The 24135-nt window shown below is 44.8% G+C and overlaps 1 protein-coding gene across 2 annotated transcripts in view; it reads left to right on the top strand.

The window, feature by feature from the left end:
* The first annotated feature begins 638 nt into the window (after positions 1–638).
* Positions 639–24135, top strand: part of TRANK1 (tetratricopeptide repeat and ankyrin repeat containing 1) — a 63007-nt gene continuing 39510 nt past the window's right edge. For both annotated transcript variants that reach the window (XM_074900786.1, XM_074900785.1), the window contains exons 1-6: positions 639–719; positions 16511–16588; positions 17475–17610; positions 19172–19295; positions 20686–20836; positions 21852–21970. In XM_074900786.1, the coding sequence (XP_074756887.1) occupies positions 17477–17610; positions 19172–19295; positions 20686–20836; positions 21852–21970 (528 nt within the window). In that variant the 5' untranslated portion in view covers positions 639–719; positions 16511–16588; positions 17475–17476. The remainder of the gene's footprint in view (positions 720–16510; positions 16589–17474; positions 17611–19171; positions 19296–20685; positions 20837–21851; positions 21971–24135) is intronic.

The following is a 24135-nucleotide window of genomic DNA, read 5'->3' as shown; positions in this document are numbered from 1 at the left end:
CGGCGGGGGCTGATCTGGGGGGCCCGTCTCCACCGCAGCCAGAGCCAGCACCGAGGTGTGTCAGATGGGACTGGCGGTGACGGAGAGAGCCCCGGCGAGGAAGGTGGTTCACAGGAAAGTGAATTATTGAGCGATCTCTTTGTCAAGCATTAATTTTTGGCTTTATTGCTCCGCTGTTCCCAGCGTGAAAAGACAGCGGGGAACGATGCCTTGGGAAGCAGTTGGGTTCAACAGGAGAAGCCGTCGCCGCGCCCTGGGTTTTCCCGACAGCTCGGGGAACCGTGGGGAAATCACCGGTGGCGGCGAGGCGCCTCGGGACCGGGGCGGGGGGGTCTGAGGCGGGACGCGCGCCGATTCCCACGTCAGCTGAAGGCGCTGCTACGTCATTTCAAAAAACAAACAAAACAGGCATTTGCCCCCCTGCTGCCGTCTCGCAGGTTTCTGGGTGCGCTGGGAGGGGATGGTGCCTTGGTACCACCCAACCGCCCCCCCCGATCCGGGAACACGGCGCGGGGACACGCACGCACACACCGGACGGGATGGGACGGGGGGGCACAGACGGGTACCCCCGGGGGCGGGGCGGGCTCCGTGTCGCCCCCAGGTGACGCGGGAGGCGGGGCGGGCCGGGGGCGGGGCGCGGGGTGCCCGCGGGGTACCCGCGGCGAGGGGCGGCGGGCGGCGCGCTCCGGGGGTCCCTGTGCGCGGCGGCGGGCGAGCAGGTGGGTGCGTGTGCGCAGCGGCCATCGCCGTCCGTGTCCCGTCCGCCCCCGAAACGCGGGGGGGTTTGTACGCGGGGGAGCGGAGACATGTCCGTCCGGCCCCCCCACCCCCTCCGATTTGGGGGTGCGTCTGGCGGAGCAGCGGTCGTGGGGGTCTTGCCCGCGCCTTGCGCCGTTCTGCGCGCAGCGAGCGGCACCCTGGGCCCCCCCGCCCCGATCGGGAGCCATTGTCCCTTTGCGGGGGGGGGTGTGGGGGGGCTGCCCGCCCGGCCCGAGCCGCCCTGAGCGCCCCGTGGGCTGGATGGAGCGGGAGGGTCCCGCCGGGCCGGGTCGGGGGGGGGTGTGGGGTGGCGTGGGGGGTGCTGACGCGCTGAGGGGTGGCGGGCAGCCTGCCAGGCCCCGGGTGTGGGGGGGCGATGTCAGGAGGGAAAAGGGGGCAGTGCATTCCTGCCCCGGCCGGGCACCTGGGGGTGTGGGGGGGCCTGGTACGGCTTGCGCGGAGGAGCTGGGGGAGGTGGGGTGCGCGCCTTCGGCGCAGCCCTGGACTAAGCATTGTCTTCAGTGGGTTTGGATCCTTGCCCTGGAAAGCAAAACTCTTGTACAAGGTCGCGGAGTGGCCACTTAACAAAACAGGCTTTTTCCTTGGGAAAAGAGTTTGGGCACCGCGTGCGCTTCAGAAGAAAAAAAAAAAAAAAAAAAAAAAGACAAAAAGATCTCTCGTAATTTTTGTATCTTTTGCCCAGTTTCTAGAAAATGAACTTAAGGTTGATAGAGTAGGTTTTATTGCAGATGGGAAGAGGCTTTGCTTTCCCAGGAAAACATGCAAGAGGGAGCATTTCCTACCAGTGTTTTCCCGAACATGCAATTAAACTTGCCGAGCATCGGCTGTGAACTGCACAGTCTTGAAAACCGTGCTGTCAGGGGGAATCTTGTTTTGGTTTTTTGGTTTGTTTTTCTTCGGGTTTGTTTTTCTTTCATTCCAGATGCGATACCATCTTGAGCTAATCTATAGAAAGGAAATATTGAGGCTGTTTGTTGCCATTGCTTTCCTATCCGGTCAGCTCTGTTTGATGACAGGAACATTGCTAGGCTGAGCAAACAACTGCAGCAGTGTAAACACCTCCCTCTTGGACTGAGTTAGCTCCTGTATGGCTGAGCTAGACCAGGGGTTTCAAGATTGTTGTTGTTTGAGAGAGTAGGAAGCAGGGTTAACTTTTTTCACTGTTTCGTGAGGTTTTGCAGAGGTTTTTTTTCTGTTTTATAAACCGGTAATGACACTGTGTAGCTAGCACATTGAAGATGTTTTTTCCATCAGTTTTTCTGTATATAAAACGGGAGATGCAAGTTCTGTCTTAGTTTACAGGAAATCGTATATATGTATCCACAGTTTTTCTTGAAAATGCGACTTCACAACTTGCCTTAACCGTATGTTCTCTCAGGTATAACTTGTTACTAGTAGGTTACAAACAGGGGAGAATCATTTGAAACTGAAAGCAAAAAAACCCCTGTTTTGTTTCACTTAGCAAAACAAGATGTTCTGGGGAATAAGGCCAAACTGTGAGCAGTGCAGGCTGTGAAGCAGTCCTCAGTAAAAGCTAGTCCACATGTGCTCGACGTTAAGTTCAGCTTGCGAGGAAAGGAGGAAGGATGTTCCGAGATGCCATCTTAAAACCTTTGTCAACAAATTAATCAGCAGTGCGCTGACATCTTGCCTATAAACTGAGAGAGCTGTGATTTTTGTTTTGTTTCGTTTTTCAGTAGTGTTATTTTTCTTGCGATTTTTTCTAGGGGACTTCCAAGGATGGTATTTAATTTCAATGACATGATGTTTTGGTTTTGGCTGGGATAGAGTTAATTTTCTTCCTAGTAGCTGGTACAGGGCTGTGTTTTGGATTTAGGATGAGAATAATGTTGATAACACGCTGATGTCTTAGTTGTTGCTAAGCAGTGTTTATGCTCAGTCAGGGGCTTTTCAGCTTCTCACCCCTCCCCAGCAGCGAGGAGGCTGGAGGGGCACAAGAAGCTGGGAGGGGACACAGCCAGGACAGGTGATCCCAACTGACCACAGGGATGTTCTATACCATGTGGCGTCATGCTCAGTATATAAACTAGGAGGAAATCTGATTGGGGGGCTGCTGCTCAGGAACGGGCTGGACATCTGAGAGCAAAGGGCTGTGTGGTGTGACCTGTCTGACAGGTTGAACCACAAGATGTGAAGATACCTTATGGACAGGCTCAGGACATCCCAAGTGGTCTGTAGGTTTCTGTTTCCCTGTTCATGGATGTAAAACTCTGCTTTCACAGGTAGCGCTCATACTATAATGCGGGTACAGAGCTGATGTCCTAGGGTGTGTGTACCCATTGTGTGTACCCGTCTAGTTTTGTGGAAAGCGTTATCTTGCTCTTGGTAATGTGCTTTTGATTTCCGTTTCCTTGCTGCGTTGCTTCCTGGCCTAGTACCTTTCCTGTGTGTAAGTCAACCACAAATCCCTACTGTAGAGGATTTATTTGTAACATAATAGTAGCATCCTTGTCTTGAGGTTTCACCTGGATTACTGCAAGTCAGCAGAACTGTCCCAGTACTTCTGGCTGGATTTGGGTCCTGTTTCTGTGTTCCTGTTTGGTGGTCATGCATCTGAAGAGGAACTGAGCTGCTAAGCAGTGTCAGCTACATGAGTTTTGTATGTGACTAGTTGGACATGTCAGGCAGATGGTCTTAATGGTAACTGCTTTACAACATCTTAATAAATAGAAACCAATGTACAGTGGTAATCTGGAGAAGGAGAACCCTGGGAGGTCATTTAGACCAGCGCTGCCCAGAGAAGAGTCCTTGGCTAGAGCTTGTTTTCTACTTGTTCCCCTTGTTTCACCCAGACCTTGCACACATCCTTATCTGGTTTGCACATAGCATCTGAGGTATTAACAGGCTACTGAGATGTCAGTGTTAATCGTATCCTAGGGTGCATTTGCCAAATGTTGATAAGGAGGTATGTCTTGTTTCTGACAATGTCTGTGCCTTACAATCATCAGTTTACTTACTACACAGCATGTTTGCAGGGGAAAGCTTGGTATGAAATGAAGAGTGGCCTGGGACATCCCATCTTGCTTGGTGCACCAATAGTCATTTAATATCTCTTGAAAGCACAGCCAGAACGAAGAAGTGTCACAGCTGACTTTCAGAATTCAGATGTAGCGCTTGCACGCTAGACTCAATGCAGGTACGAATCCTGTCTCAAGAGTGAGATGTGCTTTGCGCTGGTGAGATGTGCTAATTCAGTGTGGTGCTGCATTGGTGGAGCTATGAAAAGGTAGGCTGAGTTCCCCTAGTACTAGTTCTGGCCAAACACTTAGGAGGGAAAGGTGTCTGGAGAAGCAAAACTCTGTAAGTGATGTTTAGGGTTGTTTGTTTCCAGTTGCAGAGATTGTGCTCAGGTCTCCAGTTCAGACCGAAACAACCTGATAAAGTTTTCTCTCTATTCATTTACCCAGGAACTTGTTTTCTTTGACCTTTTAAAGGTAAACGCAGCTATAGAGGTACATGCTGTCTTCACCTCTGGAGTACTGTGATGCATAGGACACTGGCCATCCATACAGCCCAGAAACAACAGGAAACTTCAGTTGATCCAATTTGTGCAAAGTTCAGGGCAACATACACCAATAAGGAGCTATCACTATGCTGTTCTTCTTGTCCTAATCTGTTCCAGATTTGCTCTAGAATTTCATTCTTTGTTTTCAAGTGGTGGGAGAAAATGGTCTTTTGGCACTTCCAGACTCTAATATGAATCTGGCAAGGGGACTTGTTACAAAAATGGGTTTTTGGTTTCATAGGGCAGAGTGAGAATCTGTCTAATGCTAGTCTATACCTATCTGTTACTAACAATAGGGTGTCTAATGAGAAGCTGTCTAAATGATAGGCTTTTCATTTGAGTTGACCAGCTCTCCAAGATGAGCTGGCATATTTTACAAGGGCTGAACACATTCTTCATGAGGTACTGACTAGACATTAGATTAACATGTTCAGGTAAGCACAAATACCACTACAACTTTTTCCAGACTAAACAGATCCATGAGGATATCTGTGTCTAAATCTCAACTTCTTTCCCCTCTTTTGCATGAGATTTCATAGGGTGTCTACTTATGGCCTGGTCAGTTATAACCTGTTTATCCCCATTGCAGAACTTGTATTTTTGTCTCTGCTGTTTCTCCAAGGCCACCTCTGAAAGTACAGGTGATTTCAAGATTCTTCATTTGCTCTTTCAGCATTTGATGGAAAAACAAAGCTCGCAAAAGAAGTACATTTTTTCTGCTTTTCACTGTCAGGGTTATCCTTATATACATTCAAAGGAGGCTGTATTTTGTAAATATGTGTTTGGTAGCTGTTGTTGTCAGGAAAGCAAATTAAACTGACTAGCAAGCAGAGCATTGCCTCTTCACATTATGGCCTGCTAGAGCCTTCTCATGCTGTATTTTTCCTCTTTTCTTGGTGTCCTGGTTCTGAATGGGATAGAGTTAATTTTTGTCTTAGTAGCTGTGTTTTGGATTCAGTGTAAGAATAATGTTGATAACACACTGATGTTTTAGTTGTTGCTAAGTAGCGCTTATCTCAAGTTAAGGATTTTTCAGTTTCCCATGTGCTGCCAGCGAGCAGGTGGACAAGAAGCTGGGAGGGAGCGTGGTCAGGACAGCTGACCCCAAGTATCCAAAGGGATATTCCATACCATAGTGTCATGCTCAGTATATAAACTGGGGGGAGTTGGCCAGGAGGGGCGGATCACTGCTGGGGCATCGGTCAGCGGGTGGTGAGCAATTGCACTGTGCATCACTTGTCTTGGGTTTTATTTTTCTCTCTTTTTGTTATATTCCTTTTCATTACAATTACAATTATTATTGTTTTATTTTAGTTATTACACTGGTTTACTTTTTTTCAATTGTCCTCCTCTCCCACTGGAAGTGGGGAGGAGTGAGCGAGAGGCTGCGTGGTGCTTAGTTGCTGCTTGGGGTTACACCACACCACTTGGGCCTGCCCTGACATTCACATACGTCTGTACCAGGACGTGCTGAAGGTGTCATTCGAAAGACCTATATGCAGTGTTCTTTTGCTTGGTGACTGCAGGACTGCCTGGATTGATGGTGCCAGTGGCGAGCATGTGGCTGGAGGGGTCCCTCTGATATAGCAGGTCAGGGTGTGTCCTAATCCAGTGTCGGGGGATGTTTCAATATGATCCCAAGAGCAAGATTAAGACACAAATGAGGTCCAAATGCTGTACACCCATAGCAGTTTTTATTATTAAATGTGAAGAGTGGTAGCGATAGGACAGAATGGAAGGAAAAGACAGAAATCAAGCAAGCATCTGGAAGAGAGTCTCAAGAATAGTCACCACCATGGATCCAGCAGCATCCTGTTGGTTTTCAGTCTTCAGTTCTTCGGTGGTGGGTGCACACACAGCAAAGTTCTCTGTCACCTTTTAAGCTCATCTTATCAGCTGATTTTCATACTAGACAAAGAGAAACAGGTATTCCACAAACTCATTTCTATGAGAGACAAGGAAAAGGTGGAGCATGGGTTCTGCACATTCATTGAGGGGGAAATGGGGTGCAGCACCCCTTGTCCCATTGAGTTGGCGGTCGTACTCACCCTCCTCCCGTTTCAGTCTCTCACAGGGTGACACAACAATTCATTCTTGGTAGCAGCATGCTTTTGGAGCCAGCATGCTTTTGTTGGGCAAGAGCTAATGAGAGCCCGGAGGTTTCCTGATGAGAAAACATGAATTGTATGAATGCTGGTGAAATGTATTTACTTGTCACTCAACCACAGTTTAGATGTGGTGTTGGGCTTTTTCTCTCCCTACCTGTTGCCAGTTGGTAATGTCTGCCTGTTAGGTTAAGGGGAAAGAAAGAAAGATTATTTATTCACCTGCTTGATAGGAATGAGAAATGCAGTCTTTAGAAGTCAGATTTCCTGGAAATAAGAGTATGCTCATTTTTCACCACTATATTAGTTCAGATGCAGAACTCCCCAGATTGCTATACTTAATTTGTTGCTTGCGTTACGGAAAGCTACTGTGCCTCAAGAATAAAAACATTCTACTCCCTACTAATGCCACAGGGATGGAACCTCAAAGCTTAACTTCCAGTATCAACAATAATTAAAAGCATGGTTGTGCAGACTTTTCACTTTTTCTCTGTGAATAAGCAGTGTCACACAGTTTTTCTTTTAAAAATGTGTAAATCAGATGCAGGACTATCATGGTTTGAGCCTAGAGGGCAACTGAGCACCATGCAGCTGCTCACCCACCACTTGCCCTCAGAAATGGGAAGGAGAAAATAAAGCAAAAGGCTCAGGAATTGAGGTAAGGACAGGAAGGGATGAGTCACCCATTAGTCATGGGCAAGACAGGATTGTTAGGGGAAGGAAAAGAAGAATATCACTTTAATTCAAACACCAACAGCAATACCACTTAACAGACAGAGCAGGACAGTGAGTAGCATTACCACATCTTAAAAACACCTTCCCCTCACCCCTCACTTCTTCCCAGGCTCAGTTTTGTCCCCGATCTTTCTGCCTCCTCCCGCTCAGGGATGCAGGGGTCAGGAAGTGGGGTTACGGTCAGTCCTGCCACTCCTTCCTACTCAGGGGAAGGGCTCCTCCCTGGCTCCAGCATGGTGTCCCTCTCACGGGAGACAGTCCTCCACAGATTTTCTCTGGCGTGAGCCCTTCCCATTGTGGTGTGGGTCACCCCCACGTGTTGCAATCCTCCCAGTGCCAAACTACAACAGTGGGGGTTTCTTCCCAGAGCCCTAACCTTCTTTGGGCACAACCACCTCTGGTGTGATGTCCTCCTTGGGCTGGAGGTCAGCATCTGCTCCACTGTGGACCTCCATGTGTGGCAAGGAGGTTGGCCCTGCCATCTTGCCACATTATACAAGGGGGTGGTGTCTCTGCTGAGGCACACCTTGCCCCCCTCCTCCTCTTTTTTGACTGACCTTGGTGCTTGAAAAGGTGTGCAAAGGTGTTCTTTTTGTAACTCCTCCTCACAACTTCCCCTCCTCTTCCCAGATTTACCTTCTTAAATACGTTATCACAGAGATGCAGCCACAATCGCTAATTGGCTTGGCTTTGGCCCAGAGGCAGGTCTGACTTGGAGCCAGGGAAGCTTTGAGAAGCTTCTCACAGGAGCCACCACTGTATCCCCCTCCTCTGCTACCAAAAACCCTGCCACACAAACCCAGCATAAGGCAGAACAAGCCAACTGCTTCAGTTCACTCTTGGATTTGTATAGTTTCTCGTATTGCCAACTTTGAGTATTCAGAAAGCACAAGCTGGCCACTTGAGATGGGTAGGTGGTGTAAGGAACACAACATTTTTCAAGAATGACAAATGGGTTTTCTGGACAGTCTTTGTTTGTGTTTTCAAGCATATCAGCTGAAGTGAGAGGAATCATAACTTAGCCTTGTAAACCTGCAAAACTGCCCTGCTCTAAGGATAGTCTGACTGAAGCAGTTCAGTGGGACGTGGACTATCACAATAACATAAGAGTTGGCAACCTGTGTCCTGGTTTCGGCCAGGATGGAGTTAATTTTCCTTGGGCTGGGAGGGAGCACAGCTGGAGGGCTGGGCCCGGATTGCTCATTGGAGTATTCCATATCATGTGACGTCATGCCCAATATATAAAGGAGGCGGGTGCTTGCTCATTTTGGCTTCTCGTGTGGCGGCATCTTTTGTGCTGTTGGGATTTCTGCTAGAGGCGGGCTGCATACTGGTTGCTGGGTGGTGGGCAACTGCATTGTGTATTACCTGTTTGCACTTGCTGTTGTTACTGTTGTTTTGTTACTATTACTAAACTGTTTTTTATTCAACCTATGAATTCTCCTTTTTTTGTCCCTCCCCTATTTCACAGGGGCGGGGGGGGAAAAGTAAGTGACTGGCTGCATGGTAATTGGCTACTGGCCGAGTTCAAACCACAGCAGTCATTTTGGTGCCCAGCGTGGGGCCTGAAGGTTGAGATTACGACAGATTGGGTCATAATGTCTATTGTTTGGCTCCTTTAGATTTTATCACCTGATTTATTGTATGTAGTCCCCATGCTGCTGCTCACCACCCATGAGAGTTGGGTTAAATTTTTGATTTTGCTGTACTGTGTAATGCTGATCTATGACACGATGCAGTCATCAGTCCTGGGGCTATTTACAGTTAAGTTTGAGAATTTCAGGAATTTCAAATATTCTTGGAATGTTGACATTAACATGGTCATCCTACTGCTAGGAGCCAGTGTGTTCCTGCATTTGGTTTAGGCTTTGTTCAGTGTTAAACAACTATTAAAGAGTATCACTTGGAGATCTGCCCCGAGGTTGAAGAATTATGAGTGGTTGGGGTTGTGGAGTAGCATGGACAAGTATCCAAAACAGTGGGCACCTCCGGTGTATTGGAACTTCACACCTGAACAGGTGCGGAATCCCGAAGAACTAGTAAAGTATTTGGAAAAAGTATGTTGTCACCTGGGTAATTCCAGAGAGGCACAGCTCACTGCAGCATGCTGGGTCATAGCCCACACTTACCGGGTGCTATTAAACACTGTTCAGCACCCTCAAAAGGAAGAGAAGTGCTCTGAATCTGGTAACAAAACAACAGACTTTGCAACCACTCCCAAGTCCACAACAGAAACTGCAGCCGCTATACCTGTTCCCGAGCACCTGTACCCGAGGACAGGTGCTGCAGCTGAACCAGAGAACCAACCCATGACGGTGTCACTTGCTCCCATACAGAAGAAATACACAAGAAAATCCCCTCGTGGTGTACAGGGTGGTGATGAACCAGACCCATCACGAGAACAGTAGGAGGAGGCAGAACCAGTGATAGTCACCCAATCCTTATCCCTGAGAGAGTTGCGAGACATGTGAAAGGATTTTAGCCGCCATCCGGGTGAGCAACTTGTTACCTGGCTGCTCTGATGCTGGGATGGTGGGGCCAGTAGTGTGGAATTAGAGGGTGGGGAGGCTAGGCAGCTGGGATCCCTGTCTAGGGAAGGGGGCATCAACAAAGCAGTTGGAGAGAAGACACTAAATCTCAGTCTCTGGATGTGACTCCAAGTGTGAGGGAGAGGTATCCCTTCAAGGAAGATGTTATATGTCATCCAAGTAAGTGGACCACTGTGGAGAGAGGTATTCAATACTTGAGGAAGATAGCCATGTGGGAGATGGTTTACTATGACCCAGATAACACACGGCTACCCACAGATCCAGATGAAGTCCAATGGCCCGGCCCATGTGGCAGAAGTTTATACGGAGCACACCATCATCATATGCCAATGCATTAACACTAATGGACTGGAGAGATCATGAGGGACCAATGGTAGATGAATTGGCTTGCCGACTCCAGCAGTATGAAGAAAATCTCTCTTTCTCGTTGAGGCTCTGGAAAAACTATCCTCTTTGAGTTGCTGGAATTCTTGGGATATGTCCCCACCTGCGTGGACTAGGATTTCAGCTAGTGTTTCCCTACTTGAGAGAACCGGTACACCCCACAGGGGAACCTATGGTATCACCTGTGTGACCATGGAGAAGACATGAGAAAACAGAATGGAAAACTTGTCTATATCCTAGAAGAGCAGATATGTGAGTTGGAAGGGAGAACAACTATGAATTGAGGTTCTTTCAGGAGAAATGCTGCTCCAGTTTCCAGTAATCGGTTGCCCCAAAAGAGCGGAAAGGTTAACTTTGCTCGTGATCCTATAAGAAAAACTTCTGATTTGTATTCACAAGAAGTGAGTGACCAAGATGAGACTGAAAGCTGCTCTGAAACCACACTGACCCATTCATCAATAGTGGATACTATGACCAACTTTAGAAGGACCCTGCCTCCAGCCAGGCGGAGGACAGAGACAATCAAGTTTATTGGACTGTGTGGATTCAGTGGCTTGGCACATCTGACCCCGAGGAGTATAAGGCTTTGGTGGACACTGGCACCCTAATGCCATCGAATTTTAAAGGGGCAAAACCCATTTCTGTTTCAGGAGTGACAGGGGGGATCTCAACAGCTGACTGTGTTGGAGGCTGAGGTGAGCCTTACTATGAATGGGTGTCAAAAGAACCCTATTGTGACTGGCCCAAAGCTTCATGCATTTTTCGTATAGATTACCTCAGGAGAGGGTATTTTAAGGACCGAAAAGGGTATCAGTGGGCTTTTGTTATAGCTGCCTTGGAGACAGAGGAAATTGAAAAATTGTCTGGGTTGCCCGGTCTCCTAGAGGAGCCTTCTTGTTGTGGGATTGCTGAGGGCCGAAGAACAATGGGTGCCAATTGTTACTACCACAGTGCACCGACAGCAATATTACACCAACTGAGATGCTCTAATTCATATCCATGAACTGATTCGTTGGTTAGAGAGCCAAGGAGTGATCAGCAAGACACGCTCCCCCTTTAACAGACCCATACGGCCAGTACAAAAGTCTAATGGAGAAAGGAGATTGACTGTAGACTGTTGTGCCCTGAATGAATTCACGCCACTGCTGAGTGCTGCTGTGCCAGATGCACTACAGCTTCCATACGAACTAGAGTCAAAGTAGTATGCCATGTTTGATGTTGCTAATGAGTTATTCTCCATCCCTTTGGCAGCAGAGTGCTGGTCGTGCTTTGCTTTCACCTGGAGAGGTGTCCAATATACCTGGAATCAACTGCCCCAGGGGTGGAAACCCAGGCCCACCATTTCCCATGGACTGATCCGGACTGTATTGGAACAGGGTGAAGCCCCAGAACACCTGCAGTACATTGATGACTTTAATGTATGGGGTAATACAGCAGACAGAGTTTTTGAGAAAGGGGAGAAAATAGTCAAATCCTTCTGAGAGCCAGTTTTACCATAAAGCAGGGAAAGGTCAAGGGACCTGCACAGGAGATACAGTTTTTAGGAATCAAATGGGAAAATGGACATTGTCAGATTCTGATGAATGTGATTAATGAAATAACAGCTACATCCCCCCTGTAAGGAACTCAAGGAAGTAATGCCTCAAACATTGGTCGACACAGAAAACCTCAAAGGACAAGCTGTGGCCTTTGGATTACTCTAAGGAATGTCACCCAAGGAAACAGGAGTGTATGGAAGGATGCACCCCCCACTCCCTTGCAGTTGCCTTGACAAACTCCTTAGATAAGCCTCAAAGGAGGGAAACTGGACTGAGTGAAACCAAATGTTTCCCCTCAAGCACAAGTACCACTAATCACTGGCTCTATTGTTTAAGCCCGATACTTTGTCGCTCTGTTGTGCAAACCAGACACCATGCTTGCCTTGCTAGTTACTTCAGGCCTTTGCCATTGAAGTGGTAACAAGAACTGATAAGAGGTGAGCATTTCTGGGATGACTGATAAGAGGCATGAAGTCAGCAAAAATCTCTGGGAACAGGAAGAAACAAAGGTGGGTAGGATGAGTACGACCACCGACTCAGTTGGAACCCATGCTCCACCTTTTTCCTCATCTCTCATGGAAATGAGTTTGTGGAATACCTGCCCCTCCTCATCTAGTATGCTAATCAGCTGACAAAATGAGTTTAAAAGGTGACAAACTTTGCTGTGTGTGCACCCACCACCCAGGATTACCAGACCTGAGACAACACTGGATCCAGGGGTGGTGATCTGTATTTTTTTGACTTACTTTCTCTCCTTTCTTTTTCTTTGCTTTGCATTCTTTTCTTTCTTATAGATTTATAAGAGATCACATTGCTTATTATCCTTTTCCAAGTTTAAGTTGTTTTCCACCACAAGTAAAACATTTTAACTGGTCATTTGGTGTTGTTTCACCTTAATTTAACCTGAGGGGATCACAGAAGGGTTGCGACGCTCTGGGCTTCCAGTTTGGGTCGGGACATGCACTGAGTGACAAAAAGGAAACACAAGCTTTTTTAGGCGTTGTGGGCTTCTGGAGACTGTACATTCCAAATTACAGTCAGATTGTAAGCTTTCTCTATCAATTGACCTGGAAAAGGAATGATTTTATATGTGATCCTGAGCAGTGACAAGCCTTTGAACAAATTAAACAGAAAAATAATTCATGCAGTAGCCCTTAGGCCAGTTTGAACAGGACAGGATGTTAAAAATGTGCTCTACACTGCAACTGGGGAGAGTGGCCCTACCTGGAGTCTCTGTCAGAGAGCACCAGGGGAGACTCAGGGTTGACCTCTGGGGTTTTGGAGTTGGGGTTACAGAGGATCAGAAAACCGCTATACTCCAACTGAAAAAGAGCAACCATAGCACTACTCTAGCTGCTAAGAAGAAAAATTAACTCTATCCCAGCTGAAGCCAGGACAGGGACACCACTGGGCAGATGACCCGAACTGACCGAAGGGATCGTCCATGCCATGTAAAGTCATGCTCAGCAATAAAAAGGGAGAGGAGGGGGCTTAGGGAGATTAGCCATCCCTAGCTTGGGAACTGGCTGGGCATTGTGGCCAATGGATGTATGGAGATTTCTCTGAAACATTTCTTGGTACAGAGGAAACCACAAGCAAGAAAAAAACACTGGTTTCCGGCCCTTCACAGTTAGGACCCAATGATACGTCCTGTGGTTTAGAACTAGGCAAGAATGTGTGGTTTTAATGCTTGTCAACAACTAACTGTGCAGTTGCAGGATGCTAGGTTGTTGACTTTGGGGTGGGTCTTAGATGATGCGACCCCTGAAATAGTCTCCCTGCAACCACCTGGGACACACGAAGCCTGTATCAAACCAGACCATGCCTACCATCACATGACACCACGCCCACCATGAATATGCATGAAGTTTCTTGGAACCTGGCAGAGACTGTGGGACTTAGACTATGTGAAAATAGTGCCATCAGAAGCTAGGGGGGGGACTCCCACCACCAAGACACTGAGAATCAAGAGGACCAATGGGATGCCACTGGACCCATGGGTAGATCTCCCTCTGCCTGCCTGCCTGCCTCCCTCCCTCCCTCCCCCCACCTTCTCCCCCTTTATTTCTATTTAACAAATTATAACTACATCCAAGTAAAAACATGTAGCACTGGACTTGCTTGTCCAGTTAAGTTATCCAGTTAAATAGTTGCCATTGAGTTACTGCATCTAACCACTTGCCCTGTATTTTGTATTAATAAATTGTTAAACTGGTTGGCTGGTGTCATTTCACCTTAATTCAGCCCACGGGTGTCTCAAACTTGGTTGTAGGTTTCAGGGGGAGGGAGCCTGTCCTAAACGGCTCCTTTTGGGCTGTGACAGTTATTGGTCTACGTGTGGGAGGTGGTGAATGATTGTCTTTGTATCATTTGTTTTCTTTCTCCTTCCACTTCTCTTTTGCTTATTAAACAATTTTAATCGACCCCCAAGTTTTGTTGCTTTTACTTTTCCTTTCCTCTTTCCGCATCCCACTGGGAGTGTGTGTGGGGCGCTTAGCTGCCCACTGGGGTAAACCCATAGCACTCAACTGTAACAAAATCTTTCTGTAGTTATATTCAGATGCAGTTGTGACCTTTACCTGTGCCGGTTAAGCCGGAGTAATAGGCAACATATTTGTTTAATGCTCGCCATGCTCGGTAGACTTTATATAATAGGTCTTCAGTTAATCCACTGGTTTTGAGTTAAAATTGGTTATGCTTCAGGAAGATGTTAGGCAATAGTCAGCACAGCGATTCTTTTGGATCATTAATTTAGATGTCAGATTTGCATGCCTGTGTATCTCTTGTGTCTGCAAACTTGGGTGTAGTTGCTAAAGCTGCAGCAGAATCCCTGTTATTTAAATGTCCTACAGTTTGGAGTTTTGGCTGGGAAACTCCAGTACTGGAAAAAGATGGGAATTTGTGTTTTGCTGGAAACCCTGCCCCCTGGAGTGGGGAGGGGATGCTGCCTCCTGATCTGAAACAGGGAGCTTGGTTCCAAAATTTCTCGGCACAGTACACATTTGAAGGTCCTTAAAAAATGTATGTTGCAATTGGGGTGTCTTTTGCTGTAATTCTGGATAAAAATTGCACCCTAAGTAGAAGCATAACTTTCTTAAAAAAATAGAAAAAGCTTGCAATTCAACTATGATTTAGAAAACCACAGGTTCGTATGTATTCCTGCATGAAGAAGCTCCTGTGTAGTTGAACTATTTTGGTATTATTTTGGGTGAAAGTAATTTATCTAACCTTCTGATGCTAAAAAGTTAAAAGAATTACAAAAATATGAGATAGAACAATCATTTACCACTTGCTTTTTATTCTTTGCACTGATGCTTTCTTCACCTTGACAGTGCTTATACCATGCAGTCTAAAAAAGTGCCACTTATGCTACGAGTGCACTTGATTCTCTGTCTGGATAAATAGTATTTGAAAAATGTAGAGTATATATTTTAAAATTAAGTGGTGATTTAGTTTGCCTAGAGTAAATGTTATTGCTCCTCTAGTGTGACTGATCATCATACCTCCCCATGTAGGTGAGACCTATTTTTCTTCAGTTTAGTTTATAGCTGGGAATTTCATCTGGTCTTGGTCCTTCCCTGGAATTAGCGAGGTGATGTTTGGATTGCAGACATCATCACAGAGTGTTTATTTGTTTAATTAAATAAGACATAACAACCAACAGGCCTTTTCCCAGACAGCCTGAAGCAGCCTGGATCTGAGCTTTGCAGTTGCACCTGGTTCTTCAGCTTTGCCTCTCCAGGGCTTTGGGCTGCTGCTCTCCTCTCTGCTTAGCGCAGGTGTCATCCTTCCGAGCGCCTCCTGCGCTTGGGTGAGTGAGGGAGTGTCCTGGTTCAGCTAGGATAGGGTGAAGTTTCCTCAGCAGTGGGGAGGGGGCTCTAGCCAGGTTATCTGATACCATGCTGACATCAGGTGTGGGCACCCAATCGCAAGGAGAGCATTGGGATGGCTTTTGTCCAGGTCGATACCCTCACTGCTGTATCCGTGCGGTATATCTCTTGTTCTGTTCATTGTTGTTACTGTTACTGTTATCGTTGTTGTTCGCTTTGTTATTGTTACACTGTTGTATTAAATTTTTCCTTATCTCAACCCCGGGGTTTGTATCTCATTCCCTGCCCTGTCCGGTCTGAGGGTGGGGGAGGGACAGCGGCAGTGTGGTCTTGGGTCCCGTCCGGGACTAAACCACCAGAGAGAGGCACCGTGCCTTCCATAGCGTTGCCTCTTCATACCTCTGTGTTTGCAATACAGCACTGATTCTCAATGTTTCGGGTTCATCATGAGGAGTACTATAGAGAAAATACGTTGGTTGTATTTCTTGGTTTGTCTGTAGGTTCATATACTTAAAAATATCTGCTTGCTCTGTTGTGAAGAGATCTTGCAGATTATGTGTCCTGGTTTTGGCTGGGATAGAGTTAATTTTCTTCCTAGTAGCTGGTACAGGGCTGTGTTTTGGATTTAGGATGAGAATAATGTTGATAACGTACTGATGTCTTAGTTGTTGCTAAGCAGTGTTTATGCTCAGTCAGGGGCTTTTCAGCTTCTCACCCCTCCCCAGCAGCGAGGAGGCTGGAGGGGCACAAGAAGCTGGGAGGGGACACAGCCAGGACAGGTGATCCCAACTGACCACAGGGATATTCTATACCATGTGGCGTCATGCTCAGTATATAAACTAGGAGGAAATCTGATTGGGGGGCTGCTGCTCAGGAATGGCCTGGGCATCGGGTTCCTGGGTAGTGAGCAATTGCATTGTGTATCACTCACTTCCTGTATTCTTTTATTAGTATTAATGTCATTATTACTTCTTTTCCCCTTGTATTGTCCTATTAAACTGCCTTTTTCTCAACCTATGAGTTTTTGATGTTTTTCTTCTGATTCTCTCTCCCATCTCACCAGGGCGGGAAGGAGTGAGTGAGCAGCTGTGTGATGTTTAGTTGCCAGCTGGGCCTAAACCACAACAACAGGTTTTTGCAGGTAATGGAAATGGCTTTTAATCATAAAATTAATCCGTGAAGAATGATTCAGGCTTTAGCACTGGATTTTTCTCTTGTTTGTGACATTGATGTGCTGTTTCTCAACATACATGTAGCTGGTTTTCCTCTTGTGTTTTCCTTTATCTACCTGCCTGACCATGTGATCAGTTTTAGGTAATGAACCTGAATTTACGATTTTAATGATAAAATATTTTTTCAGTCAGTTGCAGTTGATGCCTGTTTCAACCTTTGTTTTCTTTAGCTCCTTTCTATAATAATTTTAATAACTGTTTTAAATCTGATTCAAGGTCCTTATGCACTATTAATATACTTATGTTACAGTATTTTCATGGAGTAATCAAGTTTCAAAGCAGTTTTATGTACATTGGATTATTGAATGTCTGGCCAGAGAGGCTGGACAAAAAAGTCATAAGGATAAATAAAGAGCAAGTAAATAAGTTTTGTGTTTAAGTAATTGAGATGTATAGTTTCATGTATTTCTTAAGCATATGAACTCTGTTTGTTCTCTTGGATATTTCCTCCCATTTAGTTTGTGTACTCACATTTAAATAATTTGGAATCTTAATTTTAAAAATTGGTTTAAGACTTGAGGAGGAAAACTGAAAGAAATGCATACCAATTGTAGATCTGGTTAGCTGAGGTTGATTAAAAAATAAATGGCAAGTTGAGGCATCAACAGCAAAGATGAGGCTATCACCTGAGTTATATTTAACTATTCCAAGTGCAGCAAACAAAAAAGATATGCTCTTTTGTCCTCCTTTTCAAATATGCAAAAGCTAAGGTGAAAATTTAAGTGAATTTTAGGGGAAGAAGTGTCTCATAAATCAATGCTTTTGTTTGTTTTTTTTTTTTTCTCTCTTAATTAGCAATGGATGCCATGGAATATGCACAGATTATGAGACAAGAAGGGAATCAGGATTTCAAAAATGGAAATTACTCTTTGGCCATCAGAAAGTATGATCAAGCTCTACATATGCTCGGTTGTTTAATGCAATGGGTCCAGTAAGTATTTTTGAATGACAAGATGTAAACCATAAGACAAATCTGAAATTTGTACAGTACTACAGTTAACTCAGAAATGTATTTCCTGCCCCGACATCTGGTTTTGTTGTATCTTTTGTCACACTCTTTTAGTGTACCAGTTTTATAATTCGAGAGGAATTGCTGTTCCTGACATATGTGGGAGATTAGTTACTGTAATCTGAATATTTTTATATAAGCATCAATTATAAATTAGTGTAATTAAAGCTCAAATTAATTTTCCATAAACCATGTTGGTTTATGTTAAATTATTTATGTTTCTTAGTTGACCTACTGACATGTGGATTAATCTTGGTGTGATTCTACCTTGTACTGGGTCATGTCTGTGACCTGTTTTTACTTGGGTCATCTGATTATCTTTAAAATAACTCATGCAGGTTACTTTGTTCTAGTTATTTGGTCTTTCTTAGTATTCTCAGATTTGTCAAAAAATAATTTTTCAGCAGAAGAGTTCTTTGGGTATTTCTTTCCAAATGTTAGGTCCTTGTTTTCATCAGTTAACATCAATTGCTAATGCTATTAATGATTGAATAGTTGAGTATTATGTTACCTATTAAATACTCATTACTAACTTGTATTAACACTCCTGTTAACCTGATTTAACACCAGCTATTCATTTATTTTGACTATTAGCCATTTAGACTAAGTAGTAAACTAAGCCTGGAGCATACGCAGGGAGTAGGGCTGGGCAAGGACAGAGGTGAGCAGGCTACCTCCAGTGCCTGCCCCTCGCAGGCTGTGGGCCTTCATCATACGTCTCCTTTCCCCTTGCCAGAGGTGGCCTCGTCAGGATTTCCTTGCGTGCAAGAGTGTGCTCTGAACACGTTCAGTGTAGTTGAAGCAACCTTAAAGAGCGTGTAAATTAGTATGTAGGAATAAGATGAAGGATGCATCTCTGTGGCACATACTATTTGAGCACGGGCAAGACAAGCTTTACAGGCTCCCCAGTACCCCGTGGGCTGTAGTCCTGTAATTTTTGTGCAGCTCTTTCCAGAAACTCACTTGGATCCAGCAGATGCTTTATATACTTTATTCTCTCTGTAAAATGTATTTCTTTATTTCTTCGCTGGTGTAAATGTGGATAATTCTGTTGACTTAATCAACTGGTGATACAGTAAAATGCGTTTAGGTTGAGTTTTGGTGACCAAAATGTGTTTAGCATTTTTTCCATCTATCAGCTTCCATTCAGGTGTCTGTTTTCACCTGTTCTTGGCCACTGGCTTTCATTGAGCCATATCTAGGTGTGTCGAGATGGTGTAAACTCTTTATAAATCCTCATACTCCATTATTCCAATGGGTTGGCTTTCTGCTTTGGAAGAGACCAGGATATCACAAAGGTATCACTTAAGATGTCACTTAAGAGATTTTTTAGCTGATGTTCAAATTGTCTTTATTTTCTACAGCTCCATTTTTACCTCGTAATTTTGTTAGGTGGGTGATACTTCTTTTCTTGTTGCTAACTATAAAGTACAATTAATCTTTTTTTAAACGAATAAACAATTATGCTAAAATGTGTTTTTAGGTGTTCCAAGGACATAGCTGTGTTACACTGCAACAAATCAACTGCCTTGTACAGCCTTGGTAAATGGAGAGAAGCAGTGTTTTCAGCCTACCAGAGCTTACACTGGGATCCGGAGTATGTTAAGGTATTCAGATGTTAAAGCTGGCAGTTTTTGCATGCCTTACTTTGTAAAACAAGTGTCAATATCTGCTTTTTATTGTGTTTTGTTCTTGAGGTGTGATAAACAAATACAGCATAAAATTTCAGAATCAGTGTCTGACTCTACATAAGCATCAGAATCACTACTATAATATTACTTTTAATAAAATGAAGCAGCTCACTTTTGCACCAGGAGGTGCTTGTTCTTTCTGGGTCCCAACAAGAGAGGCACCAATGCTTTCAAGAAACATAACTGTTTTATTAATATCCCAGACAGGGCGATATCAAGTAATAAAATCTTATGTGCCCTTGTAGTACTGGAGACCCTGGTGTGATGCAGCACTGGCCAGGCTCTGGCCAGGCCATGGCATGCTCTGCAGATCCTGTCTGTGGTGAGGTTCACTAGCTCTGTGTTCACTTGCGGTCTTACAGAGCCTGGCTCACAGTACAGATCCGTCAGTCACTGACAGCAGTCAGGTCTGGGATGGGGACTGAGCTTTGAAGGCTCCCTTGGGCAGTGTGCCCTAATATTCTTTATGTGTTCCTGGGAACAGTACATGGTGCTCAAGGTCATATCGTATTTTCAGTGGACAGAACAATACACTACAGATACACTTGTGATTAAGTACACGTTGATTAAGAGCACATTGACTCAAATATTCATTTGTTAGGAATAAGGAGCAGTCGTACAGTATTTCTGATACAGAGGCATACACTTGGATTGGGTTTTATGTACAACAAAATAGTCTTCTAGACTAGCCACTACAGACTCCCAGAGACTGTGGTAGAAGATACTTGATTTAGATATGGTAAAATTGCATGCAAATACCAATTTAACTTCGGCTGTATTGCAGCATGCCAGCTATCTGTTTTGAACAAATAGACTCCACTGTGACTCTGAGCCAGTACAACCTAGTTTGGTGGTGAATATAAACATGTTTAGGTGCCATTGGCTGAAGAATCTATGCATTGTGATAAATACTGCAAAATGCAGTGACATGTGGACATAAACATATATTCTGGACCTTGTGACACAAAAAAAAATCCCGTCCAGTGGACGTTAAAATATAGCTAGTTGCTATAAGTATATATTTTATCCTGTAGTTATTTTCCAAGTTTTCCATTCCAGGATTTATCATGCTTAGTATCTGGGTTGATATCAGTAGCTTATTGTGAATTTCATAGCTTATTGTGAATTTCAAGGGCTGTTTATTGCACTTTTTTTGGATGTGTGTGTGAGAAGCTGTAAAAATAGTACTGCATGTCATTTTTATAGCATAATTGGAGAATTTAGGAAAAAATGATAACATTTTGTTTTGTAGTAAAGATCTCTGAATATTTTCCCAACAATGGTCTTTTTTGTTCTTTTTTCTCAGGCTTACTATAGAGCTGGCCACTCATTGATCATGTTATCAGACTCTAATCAGGCGATTTCTATGTTTCATAAAGGTTTGATTCTCCTGAGTGCTTCTGCAGATCGAACTCAAGTTGCTGATTTTGTAGCAGGAATCTTCATAAGTGTGAATGGTAAACTCAAGAGCTTAATTTTTCTAAGACCCTTTCAGTAGTGATGACAATACAAATCCTTGGTAGGGTGTCCTTCATGGATGATTCCTTTGGTCCTTAGTGCCTCAGGTCTCTTTGAGGATTATGAATATGTTGAGAGGCCTAATCAAAAGGATGTAGTGAACTTGGTCCAGTTTGTATACAGCATATGCCAACAGTCCCAAAACACCGTGCAAGGGAGTGTGCTGTCTCACAAGAACATGTCGATTGTGGGACAGTTAGAAAAGATCAAAATTCAGTCAGGGAGACAAGGCTGGACATTTGGAGCTCCCAGCTCCAAAGATTTTAGTGGTTTTTGTCCATACTACTCTGCTTTTCTCTTAGCTAGGTAGATTTGAAAATAGTTAGAAGATACTCAGCTTTATCTTGAATTTACAGTGCAGTGTATTCCAGTGTGGGGCACCTTCCCTCATCTAGTAATTACCAACAATAAAAAGAGGGAGTTTGGCCTTTCTGTTGCATAGTGTGGGTTTTTCTGAGCAATGTCCACACTGTGTCTCCCTGCCCATTCCTCAGTCTCTTCTCTACTTGCTTTTTTGTCTGGTTCACAGGCTTTGTCTGATGGGACCTGTAGGCTTGCCAGAAGATTTTGGGTTGTGCCCCTGCTGCATTTACTTAAACTTGTAGCCCTGTGTTAAGGATCTTGACTAGTTTTAGCAGCGTCCATAGGTGGGCTTACCCACAAGTGGAAGAACTGCTACAGGGGTCACAAGGTCTTGGGGCTTAAATGTGTTTCTTGAGGGCAGGCCATAATTTTTTTTTCCCTTGTTAAATGAAGACTGGGTGCTAATAACAGTGCCATATCAGTTGGGAGGCCAGGATATTTAAGCCCTCATTTGGCATTCTGATGGGTTTTAATCAGTGCTAATATTGTCACTGTGCAATGAAGTAATTTATTGTGCAATGAAGTTGGAGGCCCCCAACTTTAAAAGTGCTGTGTATACTAAAGAATTTTATTGATTGCCTATTCTTGCAGATGAACGAGTCTTTCCACGAACTTTTTCCCCCGCATATGATTATATTTTCAGTGCAAGGTTTGATGCACTGATTTGGCAAGCGGTGATAGAAAGGTTGGCCCAGAAAGGGAAGTGGCGGGTAAGTCTGTTGTTGTGTTACCTGCTGCTGCTCATGTTCTTACCTCTTCAGGGTAAGCTTGTTTTGCCTTTAAAATCTAAACTAATGAATGTTTATTGTTCCCTGGTTCAAATGTCTTGATTTTTTAAGACTTGAAAAATACTTTTAGTGATAAATAATTTCTGAAATTAATTTCTTGAAGGAATACAATGAACTTGAAATCCCATTTCTCTCTTGCTGTTGTCTCTGTTACAGTTATGGTGCCATCTAGAGTCATTATTTTTGAAAGAAATCAGAGGGAAAAAAACCCATGTTTATTTCTGGTCCTTTTTCCTTCTGTATGACAAGCTGGATATTTGAAGCTATCTGTGAAAGACCCACAAATAAAGGAGTATCCCAGTGGAAGTACATGGTTGTTGAACAAAACCAGATCTTCTAGAAAAATCAGAAAGTGAATCACCAGAAAATATTTTAATCCTCTTCTCTATAGTGACTTTTTTTTTTTAAAAAAAAAAAAGGATCATTGTCACAATTACACCTGTATTGAATGTTGGTGGTGAGGTGGTGGCAGTGGGGTCTGCAGGGGCCTCTGGGAGGAGAGGCTGGGTGGCCCCGTGCCAGACACGGCCTGTTCCAGCCAGCTCCAGTGACCCCCCAGGGCCCAGCTGAGCCCCTCAGCCATGATAGTGGTGCCTCTGGGAAAGTGTGTTTTTAAAAAGGATAAAAACACTGCCTGACAGAGTGAGGGGGCAAAAATAAGAGAAACAGCCCTGTGAACACCAGGGTCGGAGAAGAGGCAGGAGGTGGAGGAGGTGCTCCAGGCCCAGAGCAGGAGTCCTCTTGCAGCCTGTGGAGGGACCATGCAGGAGCAGGTTCCTGACAGGAACCACAGCCCATGGAGGACCCGTGCTAGAGGAGGGAGTGACAGAGAGGGATTGGTATGGACTGACCACAACCCCGTTTTCACCATCCAACTCCCGTAATGTGGGCAGGGACATCTTTCACTAGATGAAGTTCTTTAAAGCCCCGTCCAGCCTGCCCTTGAAAGTGTCTAATGATGAGACATCCACATCTTCTCTAGGCAACCTGTTCCAGTGTATCACCACATGTATCATAAAAAATGTTTTCCTTATGTCCAGTTTATACCTACTTTCTTTCAGGTTAAAACCATTGCCCTTTGTCCTATCACTACAGGCCTTGTTAAAAAGCCTTTCTTACAAGACTTCTTTATGTACTGAAAGGCCTTATTGCAAAAAAGTCTCCCTGGAGCCTTCTCTTCTCCAGGCTGAACAACCCCATCTCTCTCAGCCTGTCATCATAGAGGAGATGTTCCATCCCTCCAATCATTTTTGTGGCCTCCTCTGTGCTTGCTCCAACAGGTCCATGTCTTCCATGTGCTGAGGACCCCAGAGCTGGATGCAGTATTGCAGGTGGGGTCTCACCAGAGCAGAGTAGAGGGAGGGTGTCACCTCCCTCAACCTGCTGGCCACACTTCTTTTAATGCAGCCTAGAATATGGTTGGCTTTCTGGGCTAAAAGTGCACATGGCCAGCTCATATCCAATTTTTCATCCACTAGTATCCCCAGGTCCTTCTCCATGGGGCTGCTCTGAGTCCCTTTATCCCCCAGTCTGTATTGATACTGGGGATTTCCCTGACCCACATGCAGGACTTTGCACTTGGCCTTGTTGAACATCTTGAGGTTCACATGGGCCTGCTCCTCAAGCCTGTCAAGGTCCCTATGGGTGGCATCCTGTCCCTCAAGCATATCAGCTGCATCGCTCAGCTTGGTGCCATCTGCAGGCTTGCTGAGTGATTGAGTGCACCGTGCAATCCCACTATCCATGTCACTGATGAAGATATTATATAGTACAGATCCCAGTATGGACCCCTGAGGGACACCATTCATTACTGGTTTCCACTTGGACACTGAGCTATTGACTATAACTCTCTGGATGCAGCCATCTAACCAATTTGTTATCTGTCCAATAGTCCATTCATCAAACCCATATCTTTCCAATTTAGAGCTAAGAATGTTATGGGAGATTGTATCAAAGACCTTACAGAAGTCCAGGTAGATGACATCCATATTTCTTCCCTTATCCTCTGGTGAAGCTAGGTGGGATTTCAAGGAGCAAGTTAAAGTTTTTAGGGAAACAGAAAATGGAAAAAGATGCAGTGTGCATTT

The sequence above is a fragment of the Athene noctua genome, chromosome 2, assembly GCF_965140245.1.
Source record: "Athene noctua chromosome 2, bAthNoc1.hap1.1, whole genome shotgun sequence".
NCBI lineage: Eukaryota > Metazoa > Chordata > Aves > Strigiformes > Strigidae > Athene > Athene noctua.
The sequence above is the reverse complement of the archived record's forward strand: the minus strand, read 5'-3'. Positions and strand labels throughout refer to the sequence as shown.